The 21056-nt window shown below is 39.3% G+C and overlaps 1 protein-coding gene across 1 annotated transcript in view; it reads right to left on the bottom strand.

Annotated features, from left to right (window-relative positions):
* The window catches only part of NOX3 (NADPH oxidase 3), a 38956-nt gene extending 20479 nt beyond the window's left edge, over positions 1 to 18477 (bottom strand). Inside the window, exons 1-7 of the mRNA XM_089528437.1 lie at positions 18433 to 18477; positions 17980 to 18075; positions 15880 to 15990; positions 13665 to 13749; positions 8264 to 8409; positions 6673 to 6854; positions 5646 to 5775 (exon numbers count right to left, since the gene is read on the bottom strand). Coding sequence (XP_089384563.1) covers positions 5646 to 5775; positions 6673 to 6854; positions 8264 to 8409; positions 13665 to 13749; positions 15880 to 15990; positions 17980 to 18075; positions 18433 to 18477 — 795 coding nt within the window. The remainder of the gene's footprint in view (positions 1 to 5645; positions 5776 to 6672; positions 6855 to 8263; positions 8410 to 13664; positions 13750 to 15879; positions 15991 to 17979; positions 18076 to 18432) is intronic.
* Positions 18478 to 21056: the final 2579 nt, after the last annotated feature.

Here is a 21056-nt window from a genome sequence, read left to right as displayed (position 1 = left end):
GACGATGCTGGCCTTGTTGCTCATACAGAAGCAGCTCTGCAGTGCCTAACATCCTGCTTTGCAACAGCTGCAGAGCACTTTGGGCTGGAAGTCAGCCTGAAGAAAACGGAAGTTCTCTACCAGCCTGCTCCACAGGAACAACACTACCATCTCACGTCACTGTAGGCACATCTTCCCAGGTAGGCAGTTCACCTACCTGGGAAGCATCATCTCAGACGCCAAGATTGATAAAGAGATCGATCACAGACTAGCAAAGGCATATGGTGCATTTGGAAGGCTTCACAAAAGAGTCTGGAGTAACATACACTTGAGGTGAAGCACAAAAATCAGTGTGTATAGAGCCATTGTACTGTCTATTCTCCTTTATGGGCCTGAAACCTGGGTCACCTATCGCCAACACCTACGACTCCTCAAATGCTTTAATCAGCGCTGTTTACGCACAATGCTAAATATACACTGGACTGACTATGTGATAAATGTTGCTGTCCTTGAGCAAGCAGGGATCACTAGCATTGAGGCCATGCTATTGAGGACGCAGCTGCACTGGGCAGGACACGTTTCTAGGATGAAGGACCAACGCCTCCCCAAAATAGTATTCTATGGTGAACTCACCACGGGTCAGCGTAAGAGGGGCGCCCCAAAGAAGAGATATAAGGACTCTCTGAAAAAAAACATCTCAGGCTCAGCCAAATTAATTACCAACAATGGTCCGCCCTGGCCTCGCATTGGAAGGCATGGAGACGCACTATCCACGATGCTGCAGCCTTTTTTGAAAGCTCACACCAAACGAGTCTCGAAGAGAAAAGACAACGCAGAAAAACCACAACCCGAAAACATCACCCAAGGAGACTTTCTGCTGTGCTTTCTGCAACTGGACTTGTTTATCTCGGATTGGCCTTTTTAGTCATCAACGCGCTTGTAGAAAGCGCGGGATGAGTCCTTTGTGAATCTTTGTTCGCGAAGTAAAGCCAGAGAGACGAGAGAGACAAGGCTAACTGGAGCAGGGTCTTGAATGAGACCTTTACGGTCTAGATAGGTAGACGTGTGTAAAAACAAAGTTTGCTTCACTCTGTTCAGGCTTTAAAGGACTTTAAACCATGCAAAAGTGGAGATTTGGGCAGATAGACCTGGTACTTGATGGATCTTGGGTTTACATTCTTCACTCATTCTTTGGCTCTGATCCAGCAAGGTGACTGATAAACAGAACTATACTTTTGTGCATTAAATGATGTGGTAGCTTAGTGGTTAAGATGCCAATTCTGATGATTAGAAGATCAGAAGGTTGACAGTTCGAGGCCTGGGTGCTGCATAAGGGGGTGAGCTCCCATCACTAGTCCCAGCTTCTGCCAACCCAGCAATTTGAAAGCATGCAAATACAAGTAGATAAATGTGTACCACTTAAGTGTGAAGGTAACAGCGTTTGGTGCAGTCATGCTGGCCACTTGACCACCAGAGCAGTCTGGTGACAATGCTGGCTCTTCGGCTTAGAATGGAGATAAGCACCACCCCCTACAGTCAGTTATGACCAGACATTCATGTCAAGGGACTACCTTTACCTTTACTTTTTCACATAGTTCCTGTGTGGCCCAAGATGTGCATGCCTACCATAGCAAAGCCTGAAAAAGAAGCCCTGGTGGTCCAGTGGTTATATGCCAGTACTTCAGTCATTCACTCACTCACAGCCACAAGATTGTGAGTTTGATTCCAGCCAGGGGTTCCAGGGTCGACACAGCCTGGCATCCTTCTGAGGGCACTAAAATGAATACCCAGCTTGTTGGGGGCAATTAGCTTACACAATGTAAACTGCTTAGGGAGTGCTTAAGTGCACTGATAAGCAGTAGATGCCAGCCACAGATGATGGTGAAACATAGGAATAAACTCTTCTAGAACATGGCGAAATAGCCCAAAAAACCTACAAAAACTATAGTATAGAAATGTACTTGCTCTTGGTATAAAGTTAATTTTTTTGGACTAAACCAGTAGGTTTTCATTGGCTGGAACATCCTAGGAGTTGTACATATTGCTACTTACTTCTTTCTGTCACACATATTTCCTATGGGATTCTTCATCATTTAAAATGAGATAGCCAGTTGAACACCTCAGCTTTTTCAGTTCAATTAGCAAAGTTTTCTAAGGTAATGCATTGGCCAGAAATTGGCACAAAAAGTTATGCTATGCTGAAATGATTTATTTTTATTTAATTGATTGGGGTGCTTTATTGTCAATAACTACATTTAGCAGATCTATGGCATTAGGTTGCTTAGATACTACAGATGATAATTGCACTTCATAGTCATATATACAGATTACCCTATTGATCAAAACTACTTAGCTGACCATATATATTCAACTGATAATTCTATTCAGCTAGCAGTACAAGCTTTAGATAATTAGATATAATGGCAGATGAAGGATTTTTACAAAGTGTAAGCATTTATACTGGCATTTAATTTTAGTATCTGAAAAACAGCTCATAATGGCTGGTTTTAGTCAGGAAGAGCTATGAAAAATCTCTTCTTTCTAATATCTGTAGTCTGCAACCTAGCCATGCCAAAATACTTGGATTTCAGTTTATTTTTAATGTATGTATTTACACCAACAAGAATTATGTTAGGCAATAAAACTGAACACTGAATGAGATTATTTTATATTTAACAATACTACATCAACTATTTACAAAATATCTTTATTGAACTTTTCCCCTAATTCATTAACTCATCCTCTACCATCACATTCCAGATTTTCAAAAGGCACTCCTAATTAAAGTTTTACATTTACACATGTTTTATTGTGTGTCAATTAATGGAAAAACTCTAGTTTAAATTTATCTATGCCACCATTTTAAAAGTACAATCGCCCCTTACTATACATGGGCTTGCCATCTACAGACTGGAGCATTCATGGATTCTCTCCATTGGCAGCATGCATGCGTCACTGTGGCAATGTGTTCACATATGTGGCAAGCCACCATTGTAAACAACAGGACTTGAGGTCTTAGAGTTTTTGGCATCCACAAGGGGAGGGGTCTGGAATTGAACCCCCACGGATACCAAAGGCCAACTATTTAACCTGATAAAATGATCAAAATAATATAATTGAAACATTTAAAAATAATTGTATTGTATACAGCATGCTCACACCAACTGTAGACTTATCATCCATGGATCTGAGCTTCCATGGACTGGAAGACCTGGCTTATACAATGGGCATGTGTGCAAGTGTACACACGCAGGCATGAGCATGCACATGTGCCCATTGAAAAGAATGCGACTTAAGACCTTCAAATGGTTTACAAACCGACGAAGAAAATCCAGCAAATGCTTCACTCAGCCAAGGACCAGAGAGACCCTTTCACAGCCGCAGGAGTTTACCGCATACCATGCAGCTGCGGACAAGTCTACATAGGGACCACTAAACGCAGTGTGCAAACCAAAATCAAGGAACATGGAGAGGCACTGCAGACTGGGTCAGCCAGAAAAATCAGCAGTAGCAGAACATGCCACAAACCATCCTGGGCATTAAATACTGTTTGAAAACAACGAAGTTCTGGACCATGCCAACCACTACCATGTCAGGATGCACAGGGAAGCCATTGAAATCCACAAACACTTGGACAATTTCAACCGGAAAGAAGAAATTCTTAAAGTAAACAAAATTTGGCTACCAGTCCTGAGGAATAGCAAAATTAGGACTCAGCAAATGCAAATGGGAAACCATTCAGAGTCAGGGGCTTTCCCAGCAGATAATGATCACCATTAGCAGACATTAATCCTCGTTGGCATTAGCCTCCCAAGCTGAGGCCAGCCATCAACACAGAACAATACACATGCAAATCACTCCTGCATTCCCAGGCTCACACAGTATATATGCACCCAATTTTTCTAGGCAAAGCATTCTCTGAAGATGCCAGCCACAGATGCTGATGAAACGTCAGAAAGAAACTCTACTAGAACATGGCCACATAGCCCGAAAAACCCACAAAAAACTATGGAAAATCAAAGTTTGATATTTGAAATTTATAATTTTTTTTGAACATTTTCAAACCATGGATGTTTGAATCCATGTATAAAAAAATCTGTGTATAAGAAGGGTCGACTGTAAATCAAATCTATTTTTGCCTCTGGCCCTGTCCACCAATGAAACTGGGATTTTTCTGGGTTTCTACTAAGGTGATGTGGACTCCAGTGGGGGCAAAAACTTCCCCATACCTGCTTTACCTGCATGTTTCAGCACAGCAACACAACTGACCAAGCTATAACTCATCTAAACAGAAATACCATGTGTCAAAAAATTCACATTGGCTTCAGTAATAGTGATGGTGCTTGGTGTAGAATATAGTGGTTGATATAAAATGGCACCTATGAAAATCAGAGGGAAATGTGTTGGCCATATTAATATTTTTTTTAAAAAAATCCAAAATCAATGATAAACTTTAGTAGGCCAACAAAAAGGACACAAAATATGTGCAGACAGAAAGTAAATCATTGGCCTAATTACTTGCTAAAGAAAAGGAAAAAGCAAGTGACTTTCTTTTTTCTGTTTGTATTGTACAGAGATAACAACCTGGTGAGGAATTTTTAAACTATTTGATATCCTCCCTGAGAATTCAGCCAAGGCTTTCAAATATGTTCCTTTGATCCTTTAGCAAGCAGCTGTAGAAAGTGTTATCTTTAAAGTGTCTTTTTGCTGGAAATGGATAGTCTTTGATGGCCTGTTGAGTGACCAAAGATTCATCCCTTGTATTTAAGACACTTGTCTTTTGTCAAGGTGACAAATTCATTAATACTGACATTAAATGATCTTGGACAGGCTGAAGAAAGGGAGAGTGTTGGGGTGGGGTGCATAGGCTTTAGTCTGAGTTAGTAATCATTAGTAATGATTTAGTGATAATTAGCATCATTAGGAAGGCAGCCTAATCAAATCTATGAGTTGCAGTTTTTTCAAATGTATGCTGTACACCAACAAAAATGTAAAAGAAAAAACACAAAGCACCACATGGATTCTGCAGAGAGGTGATTGATTTTCTTCCTTGCTTAGTGTGTTATTTTCCATTTCATTTTAGTGAGTCTAGGCACAAGTGCAGATCTGCTTCAGACCTAATGTTTTTATTCCCCTAGGAAAAAGTATTTCTATTTTGGGTAGTGTTTAAATAGTGTTGTTGTAATGAGCTTGATTTGCATCATTGCATGAGAGTGGATGACTTTCCAGTTCTGTTAAAATAGGCTGATTTGTTTTGAGAGAGAGGAAGCTGGATCCTAAAGATGTCCAAGAGAAAAGTCTGTATATTTTACTAAGTGGATTCTACATCTTGATGATAAAACTGAACTACTGTTAAGTTAGTGGGGTGATCTTTTAAAATAAAAAAATAAAAAAACCCAGACATCTTCAGGTGCTATGGTAGAAGTAAACATGTCCCTCCATATTCACTGCGGTTAGGGGCACAAGACCCCCGTGAATATGGAAAAAACGCAAATAACAAAAACATCATGTTTTTACCTGAGAGGACTCTCTCTAGGAATCTCAAGGTCCTCCAGCGCAACTCTGTGTGCCACACTGGAATTTTATAGAGGTGGTTATTTCTCTAAAACATGGTAATAGAAATTGTCTGAATGATGAAAAACTAAATGAGCAAATGTCATTCTTACCGCAGGGACATTGCCAGAGAATTGTGGAAGAGGACACTGAGCAGATGTTTCCCACTCCAGATAGTGTTCTTTGCAGTATGTCACATTGTGCACCAGAAGACTTTCATGGGTCTGACCACGAACAAGCTGACTAAACAGAAGAAACTCAAAGCATGAATTGACAGCTGGGTCTATATTGTCTTTTATATTTCATTTTCAGGATTATTATTTTCAAGAAGGCTATCTAAAAATAGAAAAGAAAGTTAATCTAAACTCAGTTTATAATAAGTATATAAACATTCTCAGTGTTACATTGTTTCTCCAGATGCCACTTGCATTTTCTTCCTATCCTTGTTGCCTACCTTCAGACATTGCAATGTTCATGCATTTTAGCATTTCTCCAAATGTATGCATTTATTTATACAGGACCCCCCACGAAAACAGAAAACTGCTGATATTGGAGTACCTCTTGACTCCAACAGCGGTGCGCTTCTGTGTGCTCCGCTGCATGCACACCTCAGGTGCATGTCCCACTGTGCTGCCCTCTGTCCCTCATGTATTTCCAAGACACGCGGACTCCAAGTTCGCAAAAATGGAGGGGCAACTGTACATTTTACCTAATTTACACTTAGCTCCCCCAGTGCTTGCGCATTTTTAAACCATATACATTTATTTATTTACATTTTAAAGTGTGTTCATAGTTTTGTGCATACTTCATTTCTTCACAAATGTATAGGTTCTTAAGACAAAGATACATTGCTTCTTTCAGTGAATATATGACTATGAAAACATGTCACCATCAAAACTATTGAATCCAAAGAATTTCCCCCCATCCTTAATATAAAATCTTGATTCTTCTATTAGCACTCTCCCCAAAAGGAGTAACACAATTATGGGCAAATATCAAAGATATTGGTGATGGTGGCTATGTGATTTTGTCTGAAGCTGTTTCTATGGTGCACTTGCAAGTTTTCCTTTACTCATATTAAGTAAGCTCTTCACATGAGTGATGGAAATATTATGTTCTGTAACATATATTTATACTTACCCCATACCATGGATAACCAGACCAATAAAGAACACAATGAAGAGGTGATGGGTGTACCAGAACACCTCATAAAAGGATCTTGTAATGATTTCTGTAGATGAAGTCACGATCAGAATTAATGACATAGTAATCAGGATACCAGTCATTCCAGCGATGGATGTTAGTATTTCAGTTATAGTGTTCTTAACAAAAGAAGAGAGTGGTTATGGGAAGACTGAATAGCTTCAGCATACGTAAAAATAAATAGATGAAGGGGGGGGGGGAATCACACAGATACACACTGATTTTAAAAATAGCTGTTTTCTAATTAGGTTTGCTGTTTGTTCCAGAATATTACACAAGTAATATTAACTCCAATTTGTCTGCTTCTTTGGAATTATAATGTGAAATTAAGCCGCTGCTACAGTGCAAAATTAATGCAGTTTGACACTGCTTTAAATGTCATGCGCCATCTTACGGAATCCTAGCTTTTGTAGTTTGTTGTGGCTCTCTAATAGAAAAGTCTAAATATCCCACAAAATTACAAATTCAAGAATTCCATAGCCTTGGGGCACAGCAGTTAAAGCAGTGTCAAACTGCTTTAATTCTCCAGTGTAGATGCAGCTTTACATAATCTCAACAATACAGTACCTATTTTATTATTCTGGAGTCTTTCTGAAGGAATTAAAAAATTACAGAAAGATTTGATAAAGCAGAAAGGTAACATTGGAAATAGCACAGAATAATGTAGCAGTTAGTTTCTTAAAGAGACATTTGTTGTAATGAGTAACATGCATATTGGCACATTCTTTCTTTCCCAGAATAAGGTGCACGTGTGCAGAGTTCTGTTATTCAGATTTGTTTAGAAACTATTTTGGCTCTGCTGAAAATATATCAAATTAAATTGTTTTAAGGATGATGATTAAAAATCAAAATGAGGGTGAATCATGCAAATGTGTAATACAAAAGAAGATTTAACCATGTAAAGCATTGTAAAGCAGGATGGACACAAAGTTATATAAATACTGGCCAAAAAAGTTTTTATTCTTTTAAAATTCCATTTTAGAATAATCTCTTAATGTCTAACTTTTGTCTGTTTTTCCTCTCCTGGGGCAATTTTTCTCCCCTTGAAAGGAGGCTTCTTCTCTAGAGAATCAACTAAAACAAAATCACCACTTCTCTTCTTCCCATTTCCTAAACCTTTTCTCTAGAAATTGTTATGGAACCTATAGAAACAGCCATAGAAAACATTTTTTAAAGAACTATGGTCTATGTTTAATTGTCAGTTACATTAGAGTAAACTCATTAAATAAATGGAACTGTTTGCTTACCAAGTCCTTGTTGATTTAATGAGTCTTGAATTCAGTCCTATGCATGCATGTATACATTACGTTCAAGAGAGTTTCAAAGGTACTTTGCTGATGTGGCACAGACTGTATTTGTGCTTGCTAATGGAAAGAAGTACTGCTAGGGCGGAAACTGAAATTTTGAGACGCTTCCACTGCAGTCCAGTTCTTTCACTTGTGCATAAATGTAGCACAGGGTGGTACGGTGGGGAAAGAGATCCATAGAAAAACACCAATCAACAGCAATAAGAATAGAGACAACTTACTATGTCATAGCTCCTGATGGGATTCAAATAACTTTCATTCGGGCTTTTGCCAATGTCAGATAGTTTGTGGCTTAACCCACCTGCTTGTTTTGATTGGCTACAGTGAAATCGTTCTATGTTCACCAAATGTGCAATGATATGAATAGCTATAAAAACAAAACATTACATTGAGTGATGATTAATATATATCAGCATTGGAAATCAACAGGGTTATCCTTCATGATTGCTTAAATGATGGGCTTGGTAACAGATCTGTATCCCTTTCTCATTCCAAGACAGTTTAAATTTGATCTAGCACTTATCTTTTACAACAATGAGCAGGTAACAGATTATGTTATTGGAAGCACAGACTGATTTACCCTTTGCTTCCATTAAAAAATAATAATCTTGGAACCAACGTTTAGGTTAACAAATACTAGTAATATATATTCTCAATTCTTATTATGGATTTTTATTTTTTCTGTATCCTGATGTAAACAAATGTTAATTATAGACAATTTTATATTGTAATCTACACATTGAAAAATAAAAAAAATGTGATTCGTTTTTAGTATGAATTGGTTTACATGGCAATATAAAACTAATTTGGTTCATTTCTGTTACGACACATGCAAACACTTACAAAATGTTACAGAATCAAAACAGATATTAAATGGAATGTGTATGCTGTACAATTAGCCTGTTTTTACTCCTGCAGTGGATTTCCTCATTAACTCATTCATACACCATACAATTAACGTGTTTTCCCTCCCACAACAATATTCCTCAGAGATCCATTCCTTAGAGATGCATGGCTCAACAATCTGATATATACATGTTTCTGCTTATCCTCCATTGACCAATCACAAACCAAAGCACAATAAATGTAAATTACAAAGGTGAAGAAAATTATGTGCTATGACCGACAGATATGTTTTGCCACTAGCATAAGCACCTTGGAACGAAACGTACTGTCTCCTTTTACTATACCCCTCTTCTCTTTTATGTAGAATCTCTCCCATATGCCAATTTGTGTATCCATATAGTTGCCCTAGTTTTATCTGGATAGATTCAAAACATAGCAGTACCTACCCCTTCACTTCTATGGGAAACGTAAGAATATGCACAGAGCACTACTGAAAATGAGGTATTTTGTGAGTAATACAGTATTTGTACAAGCTGGAGCTCCAGAACATTCTTCAATTTAAGCAGCCTTCCCTTCCTCAGACTGTTTTGACTTCTGGCTTTACTTGTAGTTTAATTTCTATTTAAACAAAAGCAAAGTGGAACTCAAGGAAAGAGGCAGAACTAAATGTAGGAAAGTGAGATGCACTTGGTTTCTAAGAAAATAACTATGTCTGTGAAATGTTTTGAGTCTCATTCACAACCTCATCAAACAACTAAATTCACGTTCTCCATCAGATGGCAACCAAAATATAGAAGACAGGTTCAAACATATTGGAGCTTGCTGGCAAGTTACCACTGTTGTAAGGAAACCCATAAACAATGATATTGTGTTGTTTTTTTAAAATCATTTTTAGCAAATTTTCTCAAACTGGGTCAGATGTGTGGAATTCAAATTTTAAAAAAAAGGATTTCAGGGGGATCAAAACTGAAAAGCTAAGAACAGATTGGGTACAAATCCTAGCACTGCAGTTGGATATCAATTTTTTGTTTTTTTGTAGCTATCTGTCATTTAACTTATGGCAGCCCTAAGGTAAACCTGTTTTCTTGGCAAGATTTGTTCAGAGGGAGTTTGCCTTCCTCTGAGACTGAGAGAGTGTGACTGACTCAAAGTCACCCAGTGGGTTTCCATAGGAGAGCAGGGATTCGAACCCTGGTCTCCAGAGCTACAGTCCAGCAATCAAACAGCAATACCATTCTGGCTCTATATGGGTATCAGTTCGCATCACCAGTACAGTAATGAGTTCAACTGTCTTTCCTTTCAATTCCTCATTCATAGAGATCTAATATGAGTTGCTTATATGTACTGTTATTACTCTGTTGCACACTAGTCTGTAATTTCCCATCCATCTCATTGCTCTGAGGAGGGTGTAGTAAATGAGCAGCAATTACAGGTCATTATCTGTTCAGTAAGCAAAGAAAGAACTACAGAGCTAAGTCTTGATGTATTAATCCATGTTTGTTCTCATTGAAGCATATGGAGCTGTTATTGAACTAGTGCCTGTACTTATTCAAGCGTAAAAGTCACTCCTCAATCTCCCTGCATGCTTGTCTGGGATAATAGTTACATTGGCACTACTTGCCTTCTAATTAACCACTTTAGTATTCTCATTACAATGGATTGATCACCAAACTTGTTATATCATTCCAAAGATGAGTCTATGGCTAAAAATAATAATAAAAAAATCCGGCAGTACTTATTATTTTCTCATCTTTTTGCATAAAGCCCTTGAATGGTTTGAAATGTCAGATTAGAACTTGAAAGAGTTTAGGGTAAAATGTGGTTAATATTAGTTCTAGTTCTATTCCTCCCTATTCCCAGTCTTCGTATGATTTCCTGACTGCAGTCCCCATTCTGATCTATGTTTGATCCAAGGTATGAGAACTTTTTTTTACTAGACATAATGTTAAATGTGTCATTGTATCTAATACACTGTCCCGCCCGAAAATATAGAGACTATTTTTTGGGGGGGGAATAAATATCAAAATCACAGTAGGAAGCAATGGGGAAATGTAAATATTTATTCCCTTATTGTGGTCCTATGAAAAAACCCTCCTCTACAACTGGTATTTGCATAGGGAAGAGATCTCATATCAGTTCCTTTTATTCTAGTGCTCTTTCTAGTTGAGTGCATGAAAAAAACAAAGCTGGATGACTTGATTTCTGTTCCTGGGATGTCTTATTAATTAAAAGGTTTTAAAAAGTGTGCATTCTTCAAGAATCCATTCCTATGATGAAACTTAGTTGATAAATTGCTGGTCATGATAGATGAGCATACCAGCACACTGCATGCCATACTTTTAAAAAAGTTTTTTTAAAAGCAAAACAAAGAACAAAAATGCAGTTGACTGATCCTGGTGGGAATCATGCCATATTGGAGTTATTCCCTATTACTCGTGGATGTCAGAGAGAATCTGCACCTGTTAAGCAGAACTTTTGAGCCTCTTGCCCTATTATTTCAATATACCTTCTGCATTAGATCTCTGCTGCAGTTATAAGATCTGTGTTTCATCCTGGGTGAAGAGAACAAAGGAATACTACTGATCTGAAGAGTAGAAAACACTCCAGTTTCTGTTTTGACAGTCATAAAAGTGTGTGACGATAGCAATTCAGTCACAGAGATAAGTAACAAAAATGTTACCTAGTGAAGCAGGAACCCACTCTTTCCAGAAAACTCCAATCTGCCCTTTCCTCCACTGAAACTGGGGAACACAACAGAAATGATCCAAAATACAGAAGAATAAGCTGTATGGTATATACATCTCAAAACTCAGTCCAATATACACCACCTGAAAGTATGCTGCACTGAAAACAATGGGACTTCTGAATGTATATCATGGCATTGTTAAGGAGCTCATTCAGAAGTAAGTCAACTTGAATTCTATGAGCCTTAGGAGATCACTACAAGCAGCTTTTAAACAGCCATTAAAAATAGCTTTGGTGATGCTTATTGTACTGTACAATCCCCAACCTGTAGCTGATGCATCCTCCAACTATGATTAGGACATCCCTTTTCTTTTACGGGGGAAACCTGTCAATGAGCTCTCAATAGTGCAAGCCTTCAGGTGTGAAACTTCACTGCCAGGGCAGTCCCGATTTTGGGTAATCACATGGTGTCACTGTCCCCCTCCTCTTTCCTGTCCTCCTCCTCCTCACTATTCCCAAGCATTCTTTCTATTTCTTCACTTAAAAAAAAACAACACACACAATTAAATCATAGTAGCAGACCTCTGGAATTGCACAAAAAAGGAAAAAAATAAAATAAACCCAGAAGGCATGCTGGGCAGAGAGGCAGGGCTAAGGGGGAGTCAAGTGGCAGTCACACAATTGTGGAGATGTGCAGGTATGTGGTGAGTGCAAACAGCTATAATTCCATTTTCACTTACAAACGTGAATGCAAGACGAACAGGGCTTGTGCAGTAAAGCCCGAACACTCAGATGAGTATGCAGAGGAATATAGCAAGTCACTCATGAGTCTAGCACAACTGTTAAAAGCTGAAATATACAGAGATTTTCCCTCTCTTCTTGAGTTTATTTTTAATTTGCTCAAATCTGAATTCCAGCTATCTCTGGGATAGGATATAATTATGAGCACAGTCCCTAAATATGTGGTATTCTGATTTTGAGTATCTCAGTTAGAGGCATCACTTTCTATTAGCTTTTTGGAATGCTTTAGGACATGAACTTGGACTTAGGTTGTTTCTAGATTATACAGAAAGCAAGTAAGATTTTAAAAAAAATTCAAATAAACCCACCCACATGGAATTAATCAGATTAAACCTTATCCAATTTTCCTGGCATATTTCCCCCCTCTTTTTGCTTTTCTTACCAATCCTGTGTCCTGATTCAAATCTTAAGGAAAATATTCACAAGCATAACCAGAGCTTGGAACTCATAGACTGTACAGACCGGTGTTATATGCCAGCATGGGGGCAGCATGGGAGTGTGGCATATGCTCACTGGCCACCTCCACGTCACCTCCACTCCAGCATCATGCCATGCACCCAACTGCATGGCAGGGGGTGTCACAGTGCTCTGTTGGCACAGCATTTAAATGTGCTGAGCCAAAGGAGTACCAAAAAGCCACCACCACTGCAGCCATGATGCCCTTTCCATGATTCGAAAAGGAGGCGCTTTTTGATGGGGTTTTTTTTTTGCGCCATGGAAAGGCCAGATCAGGCACGTAGCATGCAGTTGCCATGATCCCGATCCGGTGAGGAAAGGGGCAGCACAAAGCCGCTCCTTAGGGGCCGTCTGTTGAGCCCCAACACAGTGAATAAGGTCCAAAACAAACTGAAGAAATAATAGCTTTTTAAGTGTTTTAACTTCTTAAATACATTATTTTCTATTAATCAGTAATGTGTTTCAATATTGTATCAGTTTAATTCTATTTTAATGTTCACTTTTGTATGCTTTTAACTGTATCATTTTTTAAAAAATGTGTGCAGCTTTGAGTTCTGATTAAATAAATAAATAATTGAAATAAATGTGTCTTAAGGCCCTATGTTAGGTCCACTAAGCTGTGTAATATTTCTGAGAAAACAGCAAAGAGGCAAGAAGGGGAGAGATAACTTTCTGGAGCCCAAGTCAGGTACTTGGGTTCATTAAGGAAGTATACGACATGTATTTAGGATAAGGGAACCATGAAGGAAACAAGTGACTAAGAACTCATGACCAATATCTTAACAGAGAGAAGCAAGGACACCTATATTGCAAAGATAAAGTTTAAAAACTTACTTGCATTTACAACTACTCCATAAGCAACAGTCTTGTGAAATGTGATATTTTTATCAAGTTGTCTCCTCAGCACTCCTCTGTAACACTGATGAAAAGAAAAATCTATTTTAAAATTTTTACTCCAACTTTATTCTTCTGATGTTGTGTTCCTGTCATAATTTTAAAAAGCTTTTCATGCTGCTTCAAGTCAACTCCAACATATGGCAACTGTATGACAGGGTTTTCTTGGCAAGATTTGTTCAGAGCATGTTGGCTGCTGCTTTCCTCTCAGTCTGAGACAGTGTGACTTGTTGAAGGTCACCCAGTGGGCTTCCCTGGCTAAACAGGGATTCAAACCCTGTTCTCCCAGACTTCTAGTTGAACACTCAACCACTATACCAAGTTGGTTCTCAACCTAAAAATATGGCTTATTATTACAAAGATGAGCCCAGTTGTAGCCTGTGGCTCTTGTTTTAGGGGAACGGCAAATCTCCTTTGGGCTTAGTACAAACTCTAAAAGAGTTATGCAAGATGGTGAATCTGTTTGAGGGGTAGTATTCAGCACCTTAAATAAGTCCTTTAAAATTCAGACCAACACCCAAAGTGGAATTATCATTCCTCTGTTTGTAGTACAGCACAGTGCAGTATTAAGCCCAAACCAAAATATGTGATTAATTTTAGCTGTGGTGTACTGAACAAGTCAGCTCCATATAATGTTGTTTTAAAAATAAATAAAAAGAAACTATATTTAAGACATCATGGTTTGCCCAGATTTGCACATAGGCCTAAACTGTAGTTGGTCAAAAAAGAAAGCAAAAGCTTTTGATCTATTTATAGCTCTGTCAGAGGAGGAAAGAGCGGACTTGAGGAGTGCACGAACCCAAGACAACCAAATTTCAACCTTTTGTTTGCCTTCTCTATTTAGGGAATAATTATTCACATAGCTATCATGTTCTATGTCAGGAACCAGTGCGTTCTAAAGCTTGGGCTGCCTTTTCACCCTCTGCAGACATTGGTGGGTCATACTCATGCTGATCCCTCATATCACCCCCACCCTACATATAGCAAATCATCATCTCCCAAAGCCTTTCGTGGGTGTTGGCGTTAAAGTGTAATTTTCTCCAGCCCCCTTTTAAGATCCCTGAAAGCAGTTTTTAGGAATAGAAATGATCATCGAGTCACTCCCAGTATATAAATATTTCTCTGAAGGGAATTACATTTCAATGGCAAATCATGCCCCTAAAAGGCTTCTAAGATTGGAGGCAGTTGGGTGTGTGGCGCTTGGCATCACATGAGAAGCCCTCTGAGGCCACATGCACTTTGTCCTTCCCTATTCTATAATAATAAAACACTGTGGGTTGGATACAGATGTGCTGTTCCATTTTTTTTTAAAAAAAACTTTTATTCTCATCACAGAAGAGACTGAGGGACCTTTCCTAGAACACAAATACTATGGTAGCCCACACACTGGGATTCCACTTTCACTGCCATAGCTTCATCCCAGGGAATTCTGAGGCTTGTAGTGTATGGAGGTACTAGAACTCTCTGGTTGATAATTCTAAACAACCCTCCCTAAACTAAAAATCCCAGGATTCCATAGGATTGAACCACAGCAGTTAAAGTGGAATGACAGTGCTATAATGGTGTAGTTTGAAAGTACCCCGAGATCCAATGAGGGTTCACAATGGAGGAAGTGTCTGGCAATTTTTACCAGCTGTCTCTATCCCATTTCTGCATTTTCTGTCACACTATTTAGGAGGGTCCTGAAATACTTTTATGGAGGAAAAAAGGGAAAATATTCTTAGGGGGCATAAGAGACTGTGATGTGCGTGTAGAGGGGGAATAAAGGAAAACCACCTTCCCTTTTCCTTCAGTGGGACCATTCCAAAGGTTGCATTAATTCTATAAATCTAAAACGAGCATTACATTCAAAATAATAAAGTTATCATTTCATTTGCAACATTCAAGTTGGAAAAATGGATTTCACAGCTCTGAATATGTACTTGCAATTCAGTTTTACAGTTTATCTGGCTCTTCTAAGCTGCAAGTGGAAAGTCATTTTGGGACTAGAACTCTCTGAATCCTCAACCAGCATGGCTGTTGGTCTCAAAATGTAACATTTCCATGCTCTGGTTTTTTTTTTAGTACACTGGTCCAAAACCAGATTATACTGATGAGACATGTCAAGAAGTATAGTTAAAAGGATAATACCTGCTCAACAGAGAAGAATACTTACAAAGCTTGTTCCCCTTAAGAATGAAATGAGGTTTCTGCTGACTGGTAAGAGGATTAGCAGGCAGTTAAAGTTGAGGCAAGTGGCAGAAGCTCTTGCCCAGGCAAGCGTGGACTGTACACAGAATGACAAAAGTATTAACCATTTGAAAAGAAGTTTTAGTACTTCAAAGCTGTCAAAGCTCCATTTGAATGTGTGGCTCAGACTTGTGCCCAAGATTAGCTATATCTCTGGCCGTGTGAAATGACTTACAGATAGGGTTGCCATAAGTCAGGACCTCCAAACCGGGACAAATGTAGGACAAATGTAGGATAACATTTTCAAATGTAGGACACATTTTTTAAAATTGCAGGACACATGAAAAAATTGATGACTTTTAAAAAATGTTAATATAAATGCATGTTTCTTAGGCATGATCAAAATGGAGGACATTTTGGCATTATTTCTAGACAGATAAAAATAATATAAAATAAAAAAGGTTGTTTATTTTTAATAATAATAATAAAAATAAAATATAAAGGAAGGGTTGTTTATTTTTAAGAATAAAAATAAAAAAAAATATAAAGGAAGGGTTGTTTATTTTTATGAATAAAAATAAAATATAAAGGAAGGGTTGTTTATTTTTAAGAATAAAAAATAATTAAAAAATAAAAGAAATAAGGCAGAGCCGAAGTGGCCACTCACCTCTCCACTTCCTCCTCCTCAGCATGATTTGGAAATGGCGCTCTCCCCTCCCCCTGGCCCAGAGGCCTACCCTCATTGGTCCTCCTCTCTGCCTCCTCCTCCTCCTCCTCCTAGTCCTCCTCCTCCAAAGCTCTTTGGCACTGGCCAATGGCACACTGGGGCTGGAAACAGCCCCGCCCCTGCTCTTCAGCCATTGGCCAGCCAGCCAAAGGGGACGAGCTCCCCCTTCCCAGCCCCTTGTGCGGGCGCGCTAGCAGGGAAGCGTGCGCTGTTGCAGCCACGCGGGGCTAGAAAAGAGGAGCTTGCCCCTTTGGCTGGCTGGCTGGCTGGCCAAAGAGGACGAGCTCTTCTTTTCTAGCCCTGTGCGCAGGCGCGCTAGCAGGGCAAGCGCGCGTTGTTGCCTGCCCAGGCAAGTGCCGCGCGGCACAGTCAGGCAGAGGAGGGTGGTGCTGCCGAGGAGGAGGAGATGGGTGGCCACTGGCCGCGTGCATTAGCGGCCACGGCAATGGCCGCATGAGCAGGCCCGGCGGCTGGACACAAAGCCGAGATTTTGGACAAACTGGGCCGGGGCGGGGCGGGGTCCTCCAAAAGTGGGATTGTCCTGGGGGCCGCCGGGACATGGCATCCCTACTTACAGAGGAGCAGGCCAGAGAGGAATTCCCAGGACAAAGAAGCATTCATTTTTTGGACTACATTTCCCAGTATCACTCAGGCACCATGCCCAGTGGGTATGCTAGCTAGATGACTGTGAAAACTGTAATCCAAAAAGTAACTTTTTCAAGCTGGGAATTTGTGTCTGAGCAATACAGCAAAACTTTCTGAGGTGGCGCTTTTAGTCATAGAGGGAGAACATTTTTGCTCCTCTTTAAAATAACAAAACATTTTGTGATTTACTTATTCATATACTAATTTTTGGGCACCAGAAAATAAGGGGGGATGTACCAAATCACAACATTCTGTTTAGCAGAAAGGCATGATGTGATATCTTTGCTGCAGATTGTTACATTTGGGTGAGAGATATTTCACACAAGACACTGAGTAGGGCAGGCTCAATATACACTGGATATTTTTCTTTTAAAAACAGCCTCTTGGCTTATGGCTGCCCAAAATACACAATACAGTATCCTCTTCAATCACAAAAACAACACAAATAAAGTGGGATATCTAGTTCAATCAAGACAAATCTAGCTAAGCATTGCTAAAGAAGTATGTGGTGTTTGGATGTTGCCTTTGGTCCTGTAGTGGGAGAGTAGCTGTATATATGTTAAATGAAGAAATAAATGAGATGCCATTTTAAAAATAAAAAATGATATCAGAATGGCATGATGGCATGCAAATTAGCAGGACTTGGATATGCATAAGAAAGATCTTCAACTAGTGTAATTTCACTGAGGAGGCATTTAACAAACTGTTACTTACACCTAGCATAACCCGTGTATAGAGAAAGGCATCTTCATCTTCATACCAATTGAATGTGTCAATAAACAAGTATAAATTCATCCCCAGCCACAATACCTAGAATAGAAAAGGTATACGGATCAAAGGCTCCACTCCCCTCACATTTTACTTAAGGATTAATCAAATGTGTATTTTTTTCATTACAGGGTTTTCAGAAATGTACAAGTGCTACCCTAAAAGACAGATAAAAGAGAGTGCAGAAAGAACTGTAAGGTAGAAATTACCAAATTTCATAGCTATACTGTATTTGGCAAGGATAAACTAAATGTAACAGAGGTATAGAAGGAAGCTTTTGTATATTGGTTGTAGATTGAAATGGCAAAAATGAAAGACTTAAGAAAAACATAACGAGTTCCTATAAAATATCAGAAAATTAATGAGACTCAGGAGCTTGATTATGAAATAGATACTTACAAATAACAGAACTGACAAGCTTTCATTCAAAATCCAGTACACCATCTTGATCGTTTCTGTTCGGTGCTAGTAACAATTCACTATTTCCTTGCAATACAAATTGAATTCTCTGGATCATCCCCTTGCTGCATAATCACCTTTCTGGAGTAGCAGCCTAGGAATATTCTAATTAAGGACTTCCTACCAGATGTCAATCTCCAAGGGGCACATGGTTTAGGATTTGAGAAAATAATAGGTAGTTTCTGTCCAAATTATTTTGGAAGGAATGACAGGTTTGTTTTAACCCGTGAATCCCTCTCAGCCCTCCCGCTTAGTTATCCACTGAATTTCAAACAAGAACTTAACAAGATAACTCATATTCTCTCCCCCCCCCCCCCTTTAGACCACAAAGCAAAAGTAATGCAGTGCTTAGCACTGAATCAAATATGTAGACATTATATTAGAAGAGTGACAGGTAGAGCTTTCACCTCCATGCCAGAGTTTTCATATTCTTTCTATACTGAAGCCTCTTCAGGGCTAATCCAAGAAATTTTGCTGCCTGGGGAGAAGGAGTGGTTCATCCTCAACCCAATTGTATGTGAACTGAACTGATACCACTGAGCTGGCATCAACATAGGCAATGAGGCCAAGAATGTATCTACAGTACACAGCTATAGTAGTTTGATACCACTTTAACTGACAATTCTCCATACTAAGGAATCTTGAGATTTATAGTTTGGGCAAGCATTTAGAATTCTTTACCAGAGAGTTCTAGTACCCTACTTCTGGGGATGGGCTACAAGTGCCCTGTGAGTCTTAATCCACCATTCTGTTATTAAGAACAAGAAAAAGCTGCTGTGCAAAGTACTTTGTCAGTATTCTGTGGTTCTCCCTGCTGTTATCATCAGCTTGACCATTGTCTTTTTGGGAGGTTACCCCCCCCCCCCAAATACTGTGCATGTTCTGTTTGCATGTGTGCAGAAGATCCCAAATGGCCAAGCTGGAAATGAAGGGCTGCATTCCCACTTACAAATAAATTGCTTTGTGAACCGAATCAATAGATCGGTTCGGCAGCAGAGCACTTGTTCTTTAGACATAGTGCTTCTTCTGGTAGAGATTCTGTGCTTTTAGGTTCCCAGCTCACCCTACTGCTAGGCTGCTTTGGGAAGCATTTTCAGGGAGTGCATGCATAGGAGCTGGAAAGCAGGTTTTTTTAAAAAAAGAAACAGAGTTATCTGCACCTGTCAGCTAGCCTGCAGTCCTAAAATGAAGTGGTCAATGTTCTCCTTTCAAAAGCTTGAATAACCGGCACATAATGTTGGATTAACATGGATGACTGTGATGAAATCGCCCAATACCGACTAGAGACAGAGATTCCTCTCAGAAGACCATGAGAGATGCAATGGTTTTGTCAAAGAATACACATGGACCTCCAATGGGAATGGGAAGCAAAACAAATGATAACATAAGCTGACAGACAATGAGATAAAAAAAACCTGACACTGAGTCGACATTGGGAAATTCTTTTGAGAATGCTCATAATAAAGGAAGACTAAAGGTTACTCTGAAATGCTGACAACCTGTCAGCCTAACAGGTCACAACTCCCCATACCTCCCAAAAGCGCATAGAGCATTCTAATTCCAATGAGGAATTTTGATAAAAAGGAACTGGCAAAACCCTTGCAAAAGAAGACCTTATGAAATTTGTGTGGTTGCCATAAGTCAGCGGGCGACTTGGAGGTACATACACACACAGTAGTGTGTCCAGATTGAAATGTACCATGAAAACAGACTTAAAGTGGGGGGGGGGATGTCTCTCTAGCTTCAGTGCTGACCTCTTTCTCTGACAGACTGAAGAGTAGTAAGTTCACTAGCTCATCTCACAAAAGTGGTGGTCATCAGGAGAGAAATCTCAAAATTGAGTACAGTACCTATAAGTCTTTTCTGTGAAACAAGTCTGCTCCTTTAATCTTGGTGCCCCTTATGCTTGGAACTGGAGGACAAGACTGAACATTACTTGTTCAGTTTCCATCTCTTCCTCCCTCTTTCTTTCTCTCTCTCAATCTCACCCATACCCACACCCACATACACCCACTCACAGCAGGATCCACTCACTGCTGGATTTTGGTGGGAATCGGGGAATTCACCGCTGAAATAAAGTAGACATGCTCATTTCAAAAAAGCTCTCAGTTTGCAACCAACATCAGTGGTAAACCACAAAAATCTTGTCAGAAAGCCTTTCCTACTTGATATAAAAAGATCTTCCTTGTTTGCCATTCAACTTTAGTGTGTGTACTTTGTTGCCAAATTTCATTGGCACCATGGTGGAGTGCATGGTGGTGGTGGTGGTGGTAAATCAGATCATAACCCACAAAAGGTGTAGAGGCAACGCATCTGTAACTAAGCCATGGTGAAACATACCTTCTTCCTCAATTCACCCTTTCTTCTGTTTCTTTCCTCTTCATTACTTTTATTGTATCCTTTTAAGGTTTTAAACATCTTGTGTGGGGACCTGTCAGAGCTGTTTGTTACAAAGTGTCATGTAGATGGTACTTATCATTATTATTGTAATATTAACAAGCAACACAGCAGAGGGTATAAAACTTTTTCATATCGGTTGAAAGGGTATGAGCATGAAAAAAGGA

Source organism: Sceloporus occidentalis, unplaced genomic scaffold (assembly GCF_023333645.1).
Source record: "Sceloporus occidentalis isolate IW3139 unplaced genomic scaffold, rSceOcc1.0.p SCAF_6, whole genome shotgun sequence".
Lineage (NCBI taxonomy): Eukaryota > Metazoa > Chordata > Lepidosauria > Squamata > Phrynosomatidae > Sceloporus > Sceloporus occidentalis.
The sequence above is the reverse complement of the archived record's forward strand: the minus strand, read 5'-3'. Positions and strand labels throughout refer to the sequence as shown.